The sequence below is a fragment of the Pygocentrus nattereri genome, chromosome 4 (assembly GCF_015220715.1).
Source record: "Pygocentrus nattereri isolate fPygNat1 chromosome 4, fPygNat1.pri, whole genome shotgun sequence".
In the NCBI taxonomy this organism is placed as follows: domain Eukaryota; kingdom Metazoa; phylum Chordata; class Actinopteri; order Characiformes; family Serrasalmidae; genus Pygocentrus; species Pygocentrus nattereri.
This window is the reverse complement of record NC_051214.1, coordinates 15,860,611-15,875,540: the sequence shown is the minus strand read 5'-3', so window position 1 is coordinate 15,875,540 and position 14,930 is coordinate 15,860,611. Positions and strand designations below refer to the sequence as shown.

The window sequence follows — 14,930 nt, the reverse complement described above, 5'->3', positions numbered from 1 at the left end:
ACAGCAAGATGCTTAGTGTTTAATTGAATCATGCAGTACATCTCTCTAGAAGCATTGTGTTTCTCAAGAGTCATTTAATCAGGCTTTTCCTCATTTATCTGTATATTTGTTGTGGGACCTTTTATTTTATACTTTCAATACAAAGAATATTACACATGCTATTACAGAGTTAATTTTACTTTCTCCTGTGTTCATAATTCAGGACTTTTCGCAATTGTCAAAAATAAACTATGACAAGTTTTTGCCACTATAAATACAATGTGCATGTACCGTTTTTCTGTGAGGACTTCATAAAATTTTAAATGGACGTAATGACAGTCATGGAGTGGTTCCCCATTGCTTTAACTTATAATAAATGCTGCTTAAGACCTGCATATTTAATGAATTATCCCACAGAAATTAGGCCAGTGTGTAGAATTTAAAATTAAAATGACAGAAGCCCCCATATGCTGAGTAAAAATACTAGCCTTGCACAAATGATGAAAACAAATTAATTTACTAAACGAAGTCTAAGATAGTTAAGCTTGAAATTTCCACAGGACATGGACATTTGAACACTAAGTAAAATGTGACTGAAAACGAAAGGAAAAACTGCAGATAATGGGCTACATAAAACAAATTATACCAAAAATGTACATGGCACACGCAGTTGAAAACAGCTCATTTAATTCAGCACTTTCAAGTTCAATTTCATTTTAGACTTTCTATATGATCACACCTCTACAGATAAAAATATTTTTATTTAATTCTTCGATACCACTTCATTCTAAGTAGTTGCCCTGTACAGAAATTGACAATTACCCTGGATAAATTCACCTAAAGGTGTGGTAGACAAGGAAGAACTTTCCCGACTGAAATTAGAATGCCCCTATTATAACAAAACAACAATACAGAAAGCTTCATTGCCCGTGTAAGCTCTGTGTTATGATGCTATGCAAGTACTGCATGAGTACTTATATTCCTTATATAGCTCACTTGTGCTACAAAGATAATAGGTCTAGCACAAGAGCAAGCACAGGCACAATCAGTTCATTCCTGACGCTTACTGTACTGGATGTCTATGTGAAATTTCTGGTTTTATTCATAACATTATTATACACAGGTCAGGGAAATGTACAAATACTTTGTCAATATGACAGCAAGAGAGTCTTTTCACTAGGAAAAGAAATTCGAGAACAACACTTCATTACAACACATGATCTGATGAACAATCCTTGTCAACCAGAATGATTTGGTAATTTGTCTTTTCAATGCATTGTCTGATTTAACATGAGCAACAAATCAATGCATCATTTGTACATTAATTTGAAGGAAAAAAAAAAAGAAAAAAGAAAAAAAAAAAAAAACACAGCCAGAAGTCTTATTTTTCCCCCACATTAAGGACATCAAATAGAATTTTGTTCTACCTATCTTAAGTCAAGAGGCATGATAATACAAGTTATTCAGTCTCTAAAAAATGAAACACAACATACCCTAAATAATTCACTATGAAGCAACAGCATTGGGCGAGTAGCTAATGTTACCTGCAAAACAATATGGCCGAATTATTTTCTATTAAAAAATTTCCATAGGAAAGGCTTTTTGCTTTTTACAAACTTATAAAAAACAAACAAAAACACCTACATAAAATAGACATGTTATTGCACAGGATACTGGAGCGAGAGTGGCAAAACCTTTTGTCGCCCCCCCCACCCACATGGTTGAAATATCATGACAGTATGATGTTGCTTTTTGGATGCTTTAATGTATAAGTTATATTTAAGGAATTTCAAATGCTGTTAAACACAGATAAACAATAAGATGAAGTTCAGTAATGGGCAGGCGGCCTTGAATGGCAATCGTTGCTGATTCAAGGCTCAACCACTGCAGAAGGGGCTGTGTCCTGTGCTGCCCCCTGTGGAGATAGGACATCTCTATCATTACCAGTTGCCTGGGTCATCTCACCATCCCTGCAGGACTGAGCCATAGGTGGAGTGGCTCCTTGCAAGTCCCTGTCACCAAACTGAGGTGGAGCCATGGCTCCAGGAGGAGGAAGAGAGCCAGGGGGGAAAGGTCGAGAAGGGAAAGGCAAGTTACGAGGTCCGGCAAAGTCAAGTGGGAAATCATGCGTACTGTATGGTGGTAGTGGTGGTGGTGGACCCATGGGAGGGAGATCTCTTAGTGGCGGTCCGCGTACTTTAAAAAAAATAAGATTTTTAATATGCAGATTTACCTTTTCAAATTTGTCCAATAAAACCACTGAAAATGCAACTTTTTGAACATGGCTGACCTACAAACCATCTTCACTCTGCGGTGTGGATAAAGGAAACAATGCTGACTAAAGTGTATTGTGACCACAATAAATCACTTGGCATAAATGGCATTAACTTGCTGATCCAAGAAATGTACTCAGAAAAGATACTTAGTATAGGAGTTTCCCCAATTATTTTAACATTCCACTATGCATGGAAAACTTTCAAAATTATGTACAAAAGCTCAAGCAAACATTTTTAAACCCATGTGCATTAATGTGGACAAGGCCTTAAATGTGGAGCATGTGAACAGCTCTTACCAAAGGGAGGAGGGACAGGTCCAAATGGGCGCAGAGGAGAAGGTCCATAGGAGTCCAAGTGAGGCGGTTTTAGGCGTGGATCAGACCCAAGAGGTGGCCCAGGAGGAATCATAGGTGGATGACCATTAGGTGGTCGGATCATTGAAGGAAGTGGACCATTAGCAGTAGGTGGAAGTGGTCCACCCATGTGTGGGGGGCCATATGCCTTTAAAGGGGCACTGAAGGTTGGGCCAGGAGAATCCTTGATAGGAGATGGGAGAAATGATCCCTGGCTCTGAGACTTTGAGAGCTGAAAATAAAAAGAAAAACCCAAAGTACCTCAAATCTCTTCATATTGTGCCTGCCTTGTCTAAAAGCTAAACTGAGTACACAAACATCTTCAGCCATGCACATAATTGCTTGCAGAAGTCTTACTACAATGCGTTGTGTTAGACATCCCAGGAGCCCCAGTAAAAAGAATTTAATGTCTACGCAGACAAAGTAGTCACAATCAACACATAACAGAAGTTGTGTATGCTGCACAAAAAGCCCAGTCAAAACATACTCTTTTAGCTAATAATTTAAAAAGTAGGTGAGTTCCAAAGACATCCACAAGTGTAATCAACAACCTGTTAGAGGGGAGCTTCTGATTGTGCACAAGCCTAGGCTGTATATCCATTCACCTCTTTCACATCCCAACACCCTAGTACGGTACTCACTGCCTCTGTAGTATCAGTGGAGGCCTGTGTTGAAGCCTCAGTTTTTACATCAGCTGGGACTGTCTTTTTTTTCCCCCCCAACCCAGAAAAATAAGAAATATACATATAGTAACTATGGGGCAATACCATGATCATTTCCCCCATTTGAATGAATGAATGAATGAAATAAAGTAGTTACAGTCCTCAAAAAAATGACACAGTACCAAGAGTTTACTAGGAGTATACTTACGGATCCATCCTGGGTGCAAGGAGAAGAGGTGCGAGGGGCAAATAACTCTAAAAAAAGACAATACACTTAATGTAACTTTCCATTTTACATGATGGGTCTTCTCACAAAGGGTAGAACACAGCTGCATACCTGGTCTAGAAGGCAGTGGATGTCCAAGGTCAGAGAAGCGTCCATGTGGGTCAGAAGGAGGTCGTGGGCCTGGAAAGAAGAAAACAATGTAACATATGCTGACTACACCTGACTTTTCTCCATTTTGGGGTCACAATAATTTTGTGGGCGGGGGGGGGGGGGGGTTCGGGGGGTGGGCTAAAGTCAATAACAAACACCTACAACTCACCAAAGGGTTCATTCCTTCGCCCCACTGGAGCAGAGGGGGGACGTCCAGGACCCTCTATCATTAAAGGAGGAGAGGGTGCTCCCCCACTCACTGGGGAAGGCCCATATGAATCACCTGTTCAGACCACAACAGCACAACTAACACTTTAGTCTGATCAGACATAATTAAATCCGTTATTGTGCAACAACAGTGATAAGACAAAGGATGTCTGCATACTACACAACAAAAGAACTAATGGTAGATGCAAAGGCATGCAGCTATATTTAGCTGCATGTCTGATGTTTCTAGAGTGTGGGCACATTAATGCACAACAAATAGCTTTCCAAAAGTATAACAAAAGACCTGGGGCCATATTACAGTAACTTCTTACCTGGGAAAAAAAAATCTGTTTAGTCAACATGAAAATTCAGTTAAGACTGAACTTAAGACAGAAGCTATTACGGAACAACAGTTCTTAAGAAAACATTATTACAGAAACATCCCTACTAGAGAAAAATTCCTAAATGCCGTCCTGAATTTAGGACACCTAGAGAGCGGCAACACACTGGTAAACAACCCCAAAGCAGTGTTTAGGATGTTTAGGAGTGTAGGATGCTTCTGTAATACAGCCCCTGGGTGTAATAAATAAATAAATAAAAATAAATAATAACATAAAAATAAAACACACACACACACACACACACACACACACACACACACACACACACACACACACAGCAAAACAAGGAAGAGAGTCTCACCTCTACGTAGAGGAGGCATGTGGCGGTCTGGAGGCCCTGACTTATACAGGGCATGCTCCAAATCTGACATTCTGTCACTGCACTCCACAATCCTGAAGAGCAAAAACAGTTTGTGAGATCAAACCGATAACAACCACATCCCTCTATGCCCCAAGTGCACTCACTTTTGTCGCAGGTTGGCACTCTCTCTCCTCTCTTCTATCAGAGTTCGTTCAGAGGCACGGGCTTTTAACTGAAACATACGCAAGGTCATTTAAGTTCAGTAGTCACACCTCTAAGAGAGTACAGTGTATAAAACAGATGATTAATCCATACTCCCTACCCAGTTTTCATGAGCTTTCTTTTCCTGGACAGCAATCTACATGGAAAAATTGAATAGTAAATAGACATCAAAATGCAAAACAGACAAAAGGATTCTGTGCAAAAAAAAAAAAAAAAAAAAAAAAAAAAAAAAACACAACAACTGCTGTCTTTAAAAACATGGAAGGAAAGACAACCTCTGCTTTGAGAGCTCTCTCATTTTGCTGCATTTCTTCCTGCATGTCCTTCACTTTTTGTCTCAGGCTATTCAGTTCCTCTTCTGCCTGCAAGGCTCTGCCGTCCACCTCAGAGAGCTTGGTCTCCTTCTCACGCCGCTCCAGCTCTTCCTGGGTCAACCTTCTGTGAGATAAGCCATACAACCTGTTATAATAGCAGCTCAAAGCTCTGCACAATGCAACTCCGCATTGCTGATATAGCACGCCGTTACAGGGGCATCTATAACTCTGACAATGTTAATATACAGAAGTCTTCTACATCAGCATTTTAAGTGAACACTTTACACTGAAAATGCTGTAATTTTTCTAAATGCAAAAAGACTATCACCGTTTTGGAAAAACCTGATAAAAAATATTGTTTAAACATTTTTTAAAATGTCTAGGTAGCCTTTATGAATTATGTGAAAAATTTGGTTCTAACAGAGAGTGAAACAGAAGAATGAAAGTTTGCTGCAAACCAAGCAGACTTTAGCTTCATAGATCAAAACTTGTTTGAAATATATGGATGTTTACACTGTGTGCTCTCTGTTGTAGCTAAAATGTTACAATGACAGGACTTTACTGAAACAAAGGAAAGTCTGGTGGCCTCAACATCAAAACAAGACGTCTAAAACGGTAAACGTTATTTGGAAAGTGAAGAGTCATTTTAAATAGTAGTTACTTGCTTCTCTCTTCCTACCTCATTAACAATTCTAGAAAACATACATTTCGAAAACAGATGTTAAAGCTCAAAGTAAAAATGGCTCTTAACGTCAGCATTAGAAAGCTAACTCACTAGCACAAGTAGCTATCTTTTTTCTCTACAAATGCTCAGACATGAAGTATGTGCAGTAATGCCAGCTAAGGTTGGCTTTACACATAAGGGCATTGACTGGTAATGTCAAAACATTCCTAGTGAGCATGAAAACCATGTGTAATAACGTCACCCACTAATCGACTATTAGATTTGTTGCCAACTAATTTGGTTGTCAATTTTAGTTGGCTATGTCGAATGACTGTTGCACCCCTAGTCAGTTTATTTGTCACGTGACTTAAATGTTAGGACGCTTATGGAACACCCATTTGAAGATAAACCCGTGGCCTTTCATCATCTCATACACAAGGATCAATACTGACTACCAATTACAACTCACAATCATGTGAAATTCTTAACAAGGGAGAAAACCTAAATAATACACTTACTGCTGTAAAGCATTTTCTTTTTGCTGATATAATTCAGTTGTAATTTCCAGTCTCTGTTGGAGGTTCTTGTATTGGCTTTCCAGATGAGTTCTCTCATTTTTCAGGTTTGTTTGGTCATGAATCACCTTCTGAAATTGCTCTGGAATACAATGAAAAATGCAACATTAGTAAAATCAACTCCGGGCCTTCCACCAAGGCCCTATACTTGCGCCGACTGGTCAGCGAGTACATCTTCTTGAATCTAAACTGTCCATTTTATCAGGTTAACTTACCATATAGTTACACTCTGTAATTCTATAGTGTGGTACATCTGTTTCTCTGCATAACTTTAGCTGCATTTCACCCTGTTTTTCAATCTAAAAGTTAGAGCAGGTACTATCTGGATGGTGAATCATTCTCAGTACTGCATGGACTGCATTGGTATTGGGTTATGTGCTGTGCTGATATATGAGTAGATTTGACACAGCAGTGTTGGAGTTTTCAAACACCATGTCCACTCTATTAGACATAACTTGTTAGTCCACCTTGTAGATGTAAAGCCAGAGGCTACAGCTCATCTGTTTCTGCACAGCTTGTTAATCATCATCTAGTCCTTCATGAGTGGTCACAGGATTCTGCCCACAGGAAGCTGTTGGCTGGATATTTTTGATTGGTGGCTTATTTAGTCCAACCATAACAATGAGATGTTTACAAGCTCCTGCTACACTGCTGTGCACCAGCACAACACACACACACACACACACACACACACTAACATACCACCACAACATCAGTGCTGAGAATGATCCACCACCCAAATAATATACTCTGTGGTGGACAATCAAAGAACAGATAAAAGGGAAGGAGCTAACAAATTAGTAGAGAAACTGATGGATTACAATCTGTAACTGTAGAAAATGGTGAATAGTAAGTGGAGCTGATAAAGTGAACAATGAGCTCCTTTAAACAAGGAAGTGTACTTGATGAAATAGCCAGCGCATAAAAAAAAATATTGTATATACTCTGTTATATATACACCTTCCAGTGCCTGTCTTGCTTTCTGTTCACACAAAAAGTTCTCTAAATAGCGATTCCGTTCATCCTCTATGACAGAAAGAGTGGCCTTCATCTGGGGAAAAAAAACAAAAACAAACACAAACACACATATGCAACATAAAACATGCCTATGTACAAACGTGTTCTTATATAAATGCCAGCTCTATACACACTTACCCTCGAAACATCCATCATCTGTTTGATGTGCAATTTAATGGGATCACCTTTGTCTGAAACAAAGTATGTATAATTTATTTATATACACACGGGGAACTGTAAGAGCAACGTAAGCCAACACTTTCTCAGCACAGTATCACAGAACACTCACCAGCTGCTTCCCCATTGGCCAGTTTAGCATCACTATTTTGTAGCTGTGCACCTTCACACACTTCAAGGCCCTTCAGCTCAGCAATACAGCTAGACAAAGCCTACATTAGAGAAACATAGCTTATAATACCATGCCAATATGGCTGTCTTAAGTCATGAAGGACACTGAACATTACAGAGCTCAAGCAAAAATACAGAGCAATTAACTTACATCAATTTCATTTTCTTTGTGCACAAGGGAGTCCTCCAAATCTTTTTGTGTTTTATGGTAGACTTTGATTTCTTCACTGAGTTTTTCATGCTTCTCTTGCCAATCTTTGGCATCACGCAACAGCTGTGACAATTACAGACATACAGCAAAGTTTATGGCATGAAAATAAGCCTGTACAGAACTTAGAAAGGGGTCCTATATTCAAGATGCAAGGCATACTGCATGTAGCAAAAAAGGGTTGAATAAGGTGACAAGTAATCACATCCATATACAGGCATATCACAACTTTGCCACAAATTTGTAACACACACTTCCATGAAATACCAAAGCCTTTCCTTGCGCTCTCATTTACACATGGCTCAGATTTCTTTGCATCAGCCCACTCATGTTCCCACCCCTCAAGAAATTACCAGTATGCACTTAAGATGTGGCACTAGACACGCACCCATGAAAATACAGCTGCAGGTGTCATTTTACTTACAGATTTCTTCTGTTCTTTCAATGCACTATTGTCCTTTTCAAAAGACAGCACCTGGGCCTTCAAAGCATCTTCCCTGAGTTTAGCTTCATCCATAAGCACCTGAAACTATATTGTTTTTAAATATTATTATTAACAACAACAACAACAACAACAACATGAAAACCTACACAAAAACAGGTGCGGACAAAAAAGGAAGATCTGTAATTAAAGAAAACGTGTACAAGGCAAAAACTTAACATATTTGATATATACCTTTGAGTGCTCCTCTTCATACTGCTTTAGACTATTCTGGTGCTTCTCAATTCTCTTGTGCATTATAACCACCTTCCAGAAACACACACACACACACACACACACACACACACACACACAGAAAATAGCATAAACAAATCACAGAAAAGCTTTAAAGAAAAGGATGCATTCAGAAAACAAACTGCTTACTTTCTCATTAAGAGTTTTGTTTTCTTCCTGTGTGTCTGCAATTTTTTGACTCAGTTGAGCAATATTAACAGACAGTTCTTCTTTCTGGGTGAGGAGGTTTTGGTAACGTGCCTAAAACACAAAAAATAAGATATAAACTTAAAAACCCCTGAAAATATGACCAATGGCACAGTTAACTAAAGTAATTTGAGACTTGCCTTAAGCCCTTCAAATTTCTGTTGTGTAGAACTTCTGAACTTTTCAGAATTCTTTAGCTTTTCCTCATGCTGCTTCATCTAAAAGGAATACATTAAAAATAATTGATTTGGAACACTAACTTAAATGCTCTTAATTGGCACATTGTAACAAAAAAGGCATCGAAACTTTACCGTATTGTTCAGTTCAGTTATTTCTTGAAGGACATCAGATTTTTCACTGACAAGCTGCTGGATCTTCTCTGCAAGCTGCTTTTCAGTTACTGATAAAACAAGAAAGTGGTAAGAATGTGGGATGAAATGAAACACAAAAGCAGCAACACATTTCTTAATGGACATTTAGATAATATATAGACATAATTCTTACATTGATATGTTCTGCTTTTCACCTGTGGAGAAAACATAGTAGGTAAACTTCAGATTCAGTCACAGAATCAGAACAAGATGATTTTAACTGCATTTAAGTAACATCTCACAGCAAGAATAATCCTCCAGATGAACATTAGAACTGTAAGGATTCCAACAGTAGCTGTAGCGACCACAGGCTTCCAGGGAAGTCCATGGAACGTAGGGCCTGGCTGCCATGCTTCAGGCAAGGCAGCAATCAACTAGAAAACAAACAGAGATCAAGTAAACAAACTGTTTAAAAAAAATAAAAGGGAAGTGTTAAGTGCTGATAAGGAGATTATTGGAATTTTTTATTGTGATTTAATCACATACAATTTCAGATTATAGTTCACATTCACTCTCTAAAGAGAAAAGCAGGCATTTAAAAATGATCTATTCCAGTAAAACAACTCGAACACAGGACAATACAACGTGGTAAGTCAAACGACATTTTAAAGCCAATTAACTTTATTCTTCTGGCAGAGACTTAAACAAAGTATTTTGAAAAGACAGAACCATTATTTTTTTCTTGCAAACTAAATTTACTGAAATACAAGTTGATCATATTCAGATAACACTGGTTTGAGAAGTACAGTAACAAGTTACTTTATCACCATACAATGGAATGTAATAAAGGTTCAATGGACTTTTAACCCTGATGCAACAGTTAACGGTGACTCAGTAATGTGACAATGGTTTATTCTGCACGAACGAATTTAGTCCATGGCTGTAACAGACAACGTAAATTACATTCAAACAAATAACGACGGCTGTGTGTCAAGAGACGATGGCAATGCGAGAATAACACCGCCACAAGTATTCTAGGCTAACTGGCTAGTCAGCTAGTTGTCGTTAGCTCGCTACCTTACACGGCTGTTTCATTCAAGCCACAGTACCAGCGAGACTACCGGTACTAGTTAACAAGCTTCGCAAATAACTTCTAGAAGTACGGTTACCTAACTGACCACTAAAGCTATTCAACGCTAACTCACTAAGCCTAAGAGACAAGCAAAAACGATAGCAGAACACCTACTTCCCGGAATCTCGACAGAAACACGACGGAAACAGTAGTCCACAGGTCAGATACTCCGGACGGAGAAATGTGGATTATTCCCGAATCCATTCTGTGTCTACTGGCGGCGAGCTAGGGTTTTAAGCACCGATATACATTTGCAGCACAGTCGCCAAATGTAGGCTAATGGCGGATTGCTTGCTAGCTATCTAGGTTAGCTAGCGTCAAGTTACTTCATACCGGCCGCTCAAAGCTAAAGCAAACCGCTAAGTTAGCTAGCTAGCTAGAGAAGTAACTACCACAAGCTGCCAACCCGTAACTGTCTTCCCACAGGGTCTCTCCACACCAAAAACTCAGCTCGATTAGCTCATGAACGAAGCTGGAGGTGTAAGTTACTGCAAAAAATAAACACTGACTGCGCAGAACTGTATTCTGTCTGTACTTCAACCCTTAGGTTAGAACACGTCAACATTTGAAAATCCTGTTAACCTCTTCACGTCATGATTCACGTGACAAAGGAGCCTCATAAGTTGCTTTGCCTAAACAAAAGTGTCAACAAATCATAAGCGGCTTATTAATCATCCTCCAGTCCAGTTTCAAACAGTTCTGGAGCATAATGAAGCTTGTAAAACGAGACAAAGCAGCATAATAAAGCAAATTTTACTCACAATTTCTGCATACACTCCAAGAAATTCAGAGCCAAGACCCAGCCAGTCCCAAACGTGATCTGATTTATATGTACTGGCTTGGTCATAGTTTGCGTTACTGTCATAGTACTCAGAGGCACTTGAGGACTCCAGTGCTCCTGGTGATTGCAAATGCAACATTTTAGATCATAACATCAAAAGTTATAGCATTAAGTTAAACACAAAATCAAAACTAACCTGAAGATTGCATTTGGCTTTGAGATGGATCAATGTCCAAAGGATTCTCCAAAATAGCTTGTGGTCCTCTCTTCACGTCTTCTGCATCTTTAAAGCTTGTTCGAATGTCTTTATTTTTATTGAAATGACCACCATCCTCCTCAAGGCCCACGTCTTGGCTATGGGACTCCTCCTTCTCAATATTTACATTAGATATATCATTAGCTTCTTTGTGGACCTTAGGATATTCAGCAGCTTCAGTCACTGGGATGGTTTTGACTGAATCTTCCATCTCTTCAGATGCATTCAGGTTTTCTGAAACGCAACATGGACAAAAACATTTATCCAATGGGTTTCAAATCCATCTGTTCATTAAATATGTGGTTTGCATTTCAGGTTACCATACGGGGCATGAGAATACAATCTAAAATAAGGAAAGAAAATAAAACGCAGTTCTGCTGAAACCTCCAAAACCTTGTAGCTATGTTTTTTAATTTGGAGGACATTGTGCTGTTTAAATTCCAAAGCTTACATAATGGACTGGATTGGACCGGAATTTATTTTTTCACCAGCTAATTTACATCTGTGTTGCAGAACATCTTATCACTAGGATAACTAGTGAATCTGAGAGTATGGCTTACCAATTTCAAAATGAGACTGGCTCTCCCCTACCAATGGAACACTGTCACTGACTGCAGAGTACTTCTGACGCAGATAAAAAGCAAGCTCCTGAAAATCATCCAAGATGGCCGTTTCTTCATCAAACATGACTGGGTCCACTTGTTGTCCAAGGTCCTGAGCCTTCTGTTCCCGGGTGTCCAGTATTTTTTCAATCTCATCCAGTATGGTATTTTCAGAAACCTCTAGAATACTCTCCAGTGTCCTTTCTATGTCATCACTGGTGTCAGAGTTTGACTCCCTAGCAGACTTAAGCTCCTGCTCCAACTCAGAGAACATTGCTTCAACTCTTAAGAGGTCTTTCAGATCCAAGTATCTCTGAAAGCGTTCCATTTCATCATCCTTAAAGTGCTCTCTTAAAAGCGTTAGCCTCATCACACTGTTACTGTACTCAGGCTCTTTACTGGTGACTGAATCCTGCTGAATTTCATCTGCACCTTTGTTTGCCACCTTTGACTGATGATTACCAGACTGTGTATCATTTTTTTTATCATAGGCTAAAACTGAGGAATCCAATGATTGTACAATGTTTGATTCTGTATCACCAATTATCTGTGTGGAGGAGTTTTCTCTAGGTTCTTTAGGCATGGTTAATTCTCCATTTTCTAATTCTGTTTTAGAGTTGTCATTTTCTGGGGATTTTTCTCCTTCCTCAGTTTTGGATAATATAGCATTTTCATCTTCTAATAACTCCTCAGTATTCTCATTTTCTTCATAAATGTCAGGTTCTTCTTCAGCTTTTTGTTCCGTTTTCAGTGTACTTTCAAATAAATGGACTATGTCTTTTTTTGCTTTGTTTATCTGTTCATTTTTCTTCTGAGAATCAGATTCCTCATCAGCTTTAGGTTTATGTTGTTCTGTTTTCAATGGGCCTTCAAATAATTTGACATCATTTTCCACTCTATCAGTTTCTTCATATTTCTTGTCATCAATGTGAAATACGTTTTGTTTACCATCCTTGGAGAGAGCCTCCCATTTGTGAAACTGTAAGCTTTCAGTTACGGTTTCCTTCTGAATAGTTTTCTCAGCAACTTTTTCAACTGATTTGTCATCTTCCAAAGTAGATGAGGCATCACGTTCAGATTTGACAACAGCATCATTAAACGTCTCAACCACATCAGAGTACTTTTTTGAGAGTTCAGATTTCTCATTGCTCTCCAACTCTTCTGCTTGATTCTGTAATGTTTTGCTGTCCTTCTCAGACAATACAGTATCTGTAATGATGTTTTGTGAAATGGGCTCCTCAGTTATAGGTTCAATATTAGAGTGTTTGGTTTCACTTACTATAGTGTCTTCTGATGAAGCAGGGTTCTCAATTATACTGTTAACATCAGAGTATACCGTTTCACCCACTTTAGTGTCGTTTGATGAGATGGGATCCTCAGATCTAGAATCATTATTGGACTGCTCAGTTTCATCTGCTTCTGCATCATTGTTTGTAATGGGGTCCTCAGTTATAAAATATTTATTGGAGGGTTTCATTTCGATTGCATCCTCTTTTATTTCTGAATCCTGAACATGTAGTTGATCTTCTGAATCTTTTTCATATTTGTCTGGGTCAGTATCCTTTTCTTCATCCTCCTCATCATTGTCAATTTCAGTGTCTTCCGGTAAAACTGTTCTCTCTCCTTCATCTACAATATTAAAAACAGTGTCCCCTAAAGATGACCACATGTCCTTGGTTGTTTCTGAGACATCTTCCTGTTTTTCAGCTGCATGTTCAAGTGGAATACCTTCATCCTTTAACACAGCTGGATCAAGAAGGTTTTCCTCAAATTGAGGGACCTCCTCCGAAGCTGAAAGGAGGGGGATTTTTTCTGGCCTTTCTTCTACTTCTTTACTTGCTTGGTCAACTAATTTGTTGCTTTCTTCTCCATCCAAATAAGGAGTTACTCTCTGTGTATATTCATCATCAGAAATAACAGCATCAAATGTTGTCCCTAAAGCAGTTTTTAATTCAGGTAGCGCTTCTACATCTGTGACATGGTAACTTTTCTCTAAAGCACCAGCACCTTTAGACAAAGGTTCATCTGCAGTGTCTTTGTTTACTGGCTGTCCTTGATTTGACTCTGCATCATCTGCAGTCTTCAGATCACTTTTAGAAGTAGCTCCAACAAGATAAGATTCTTCATCTGTTTTATCTGAAACTGTTGATTCCAAAGGTGAATGAGTAGGTTCAGTAGGTTCAAAATAAATGACATCCTCAGTGTCATCTGGTTGCTCAGCTTCATTTTCCTTGGGCAACAAATCAGAATCTTTAATGTCTCTGTCACTGGTATCTTCAGGGGATTCTTCCAGAGATGCGTCCACATCCTTCGTATCAATTGCAGTATCTTCATTGTGAGCAATTCCTTTGGGTTTCCCACTTTGGTCGTCAACCTCATTTAATAATAAAGAGTTGCTTAATAGTAAAGCAATATCATAGCTGGCAAATGTATCTCGCCCAGTGTCAAAGCAGACAAAGTCGTTTTCCTGAAAAATATTAAAAGGCACATATTACTTCCAAAATACAGTTAAATAGCAGGTACAGTGGAATTTCACATGGTTTCATAACATGAAAATGTGAAACAGCTAGCAATGCTTCAATATTACATTGTGAAAAATATTTTACACTGATGCATTGAAACAACAAATAATTAAAAAGAAAATTAATAAAAGAAGTAGCTACAAGTACAATCACAACATAAAAATAGTTGTTCACTAAGGGCAGTCCATAACATAAGCTAATCAGTAATACTATCACAAATATACCACACTTACCTCTGCAGGTACTTCTATTTCCTTTTCAGTATATATGTGATTGATATTAAGAAAGTCCTTTGGGAAATAACCAAAGTTGCTACCAACCTATAAACAGAAGGGGGAGGGGTTCATAATCAACACTACTTTATAGCAACATGTTATCTTGTTCTTGTAAAATTATTTTATGGTGCACCATTTATGACATCAGAAATGCTTTAGAGGTAAATTCTATCATCATTATTAATAAAGATGTTGACTATATTACTTGTTCATTAACAGTGTACAA

At 38.5% G+C, this 14,930-nt stretch overlaps 1 protein-coding gene across 2 annotated transcripts in view; it reads right to left on the bottom strand.

The window, feature by feature from the left end:
- Positions 1–649: 649 nt before the first annotated feature.
- mia3 (MIA SH3 domain ER export factor 3) overlaps positions 650–14,930 on the bottom strand; it is a 15,620-nt gene continuing 1,339 nt past the window's right edge. The window contains exons 3-28 of one of the 2 annotated variants that reach the window (XM_017725546.2): positions 14,663–14,749; positions 11,866–14,374; positions 11,246–11,539; positions 11,030–11,166; positions 9,439–9,570; positions 9,330–9,351; positions 9,137–9,225; positions 8,966–9,043; positions 8,769–8,879; positions 8,580–8,651; positions 8,328–8,432; positions 7,847–7,969; positions 7,637–7,736; positions 7,486–7,538; positions 7,291–7,381; positions 6,274–6,412; positions 5,053–5,215; positions 4,878–4,913; positions 4,720–4,787; positions 4,556–4,647; positions 3,816–3,929; positions 3,608–3,676; positions 3,479–3,525; positions 3,250–3,312; positions 2,552–2,840; positions 650–2,175 (exon numbers count right to left, since the gene is read on the bottom strand). In XM_017725546.2, the coding sequence (XP_017581035.2) occupies positions 1,850–2,175; positions 2,552–2,840; positions 3,250–3,312; positions 3,479–3,525; positions 3,608–3,676; positions 3,816–3,929; positions 4,556–4,647; positions 4,720–4,787; positions 4,878–4,913; positions 5,053–5,215; positions 6,274–6,412; positions 7,291–7,381; positions 7,486–7,538; positions 7,637–7,736; positions 7,847–7,969; positions 8,328–8,432; positions 8,580–8,651; positions 8,769–8,879; positions 8,966–9,043; positions 9,137–9,225; positions 9,330–9,351; positions 9,439–9,570; positions 11,030–11,166; positions 11,246–11,539; positions 11,866–14,374; positions 14,663–14,749 (5,409 nt within the window). In that variant the 3' untranslated portion in view covers positions 650–1,849. The remainder of the gene's footprint in view (positions 2,176–2,551; positions 2,841–3,249; positions 3,313–3,478; positions 3,526–3,607; positions 3,677–3,815; positions 3,930–4,555; positions 4,648–4,719; positions 4,788–4,877; positions 4,914–5,052; positions 5,216–6,273; positions 6,413–7,290; positions 7,382–7,485; positions 7,539–7,636; positions 7,737–7,846; positions 7,970–8,327; positions 8,433–8,579; positions 8,652–8,768; positions 8,880–8,965; positions 9,044–9,136; positions 9,226–9,329; positions 9,352–9,438; positions 9,571–11,029; positions 11,167–11,245; positions 11,540–11,865; positions 14,375–14,662; positions 14,750–14,930) is intronic. The other variant, XM_017725547.2, reaches the window with a different exon arrangement.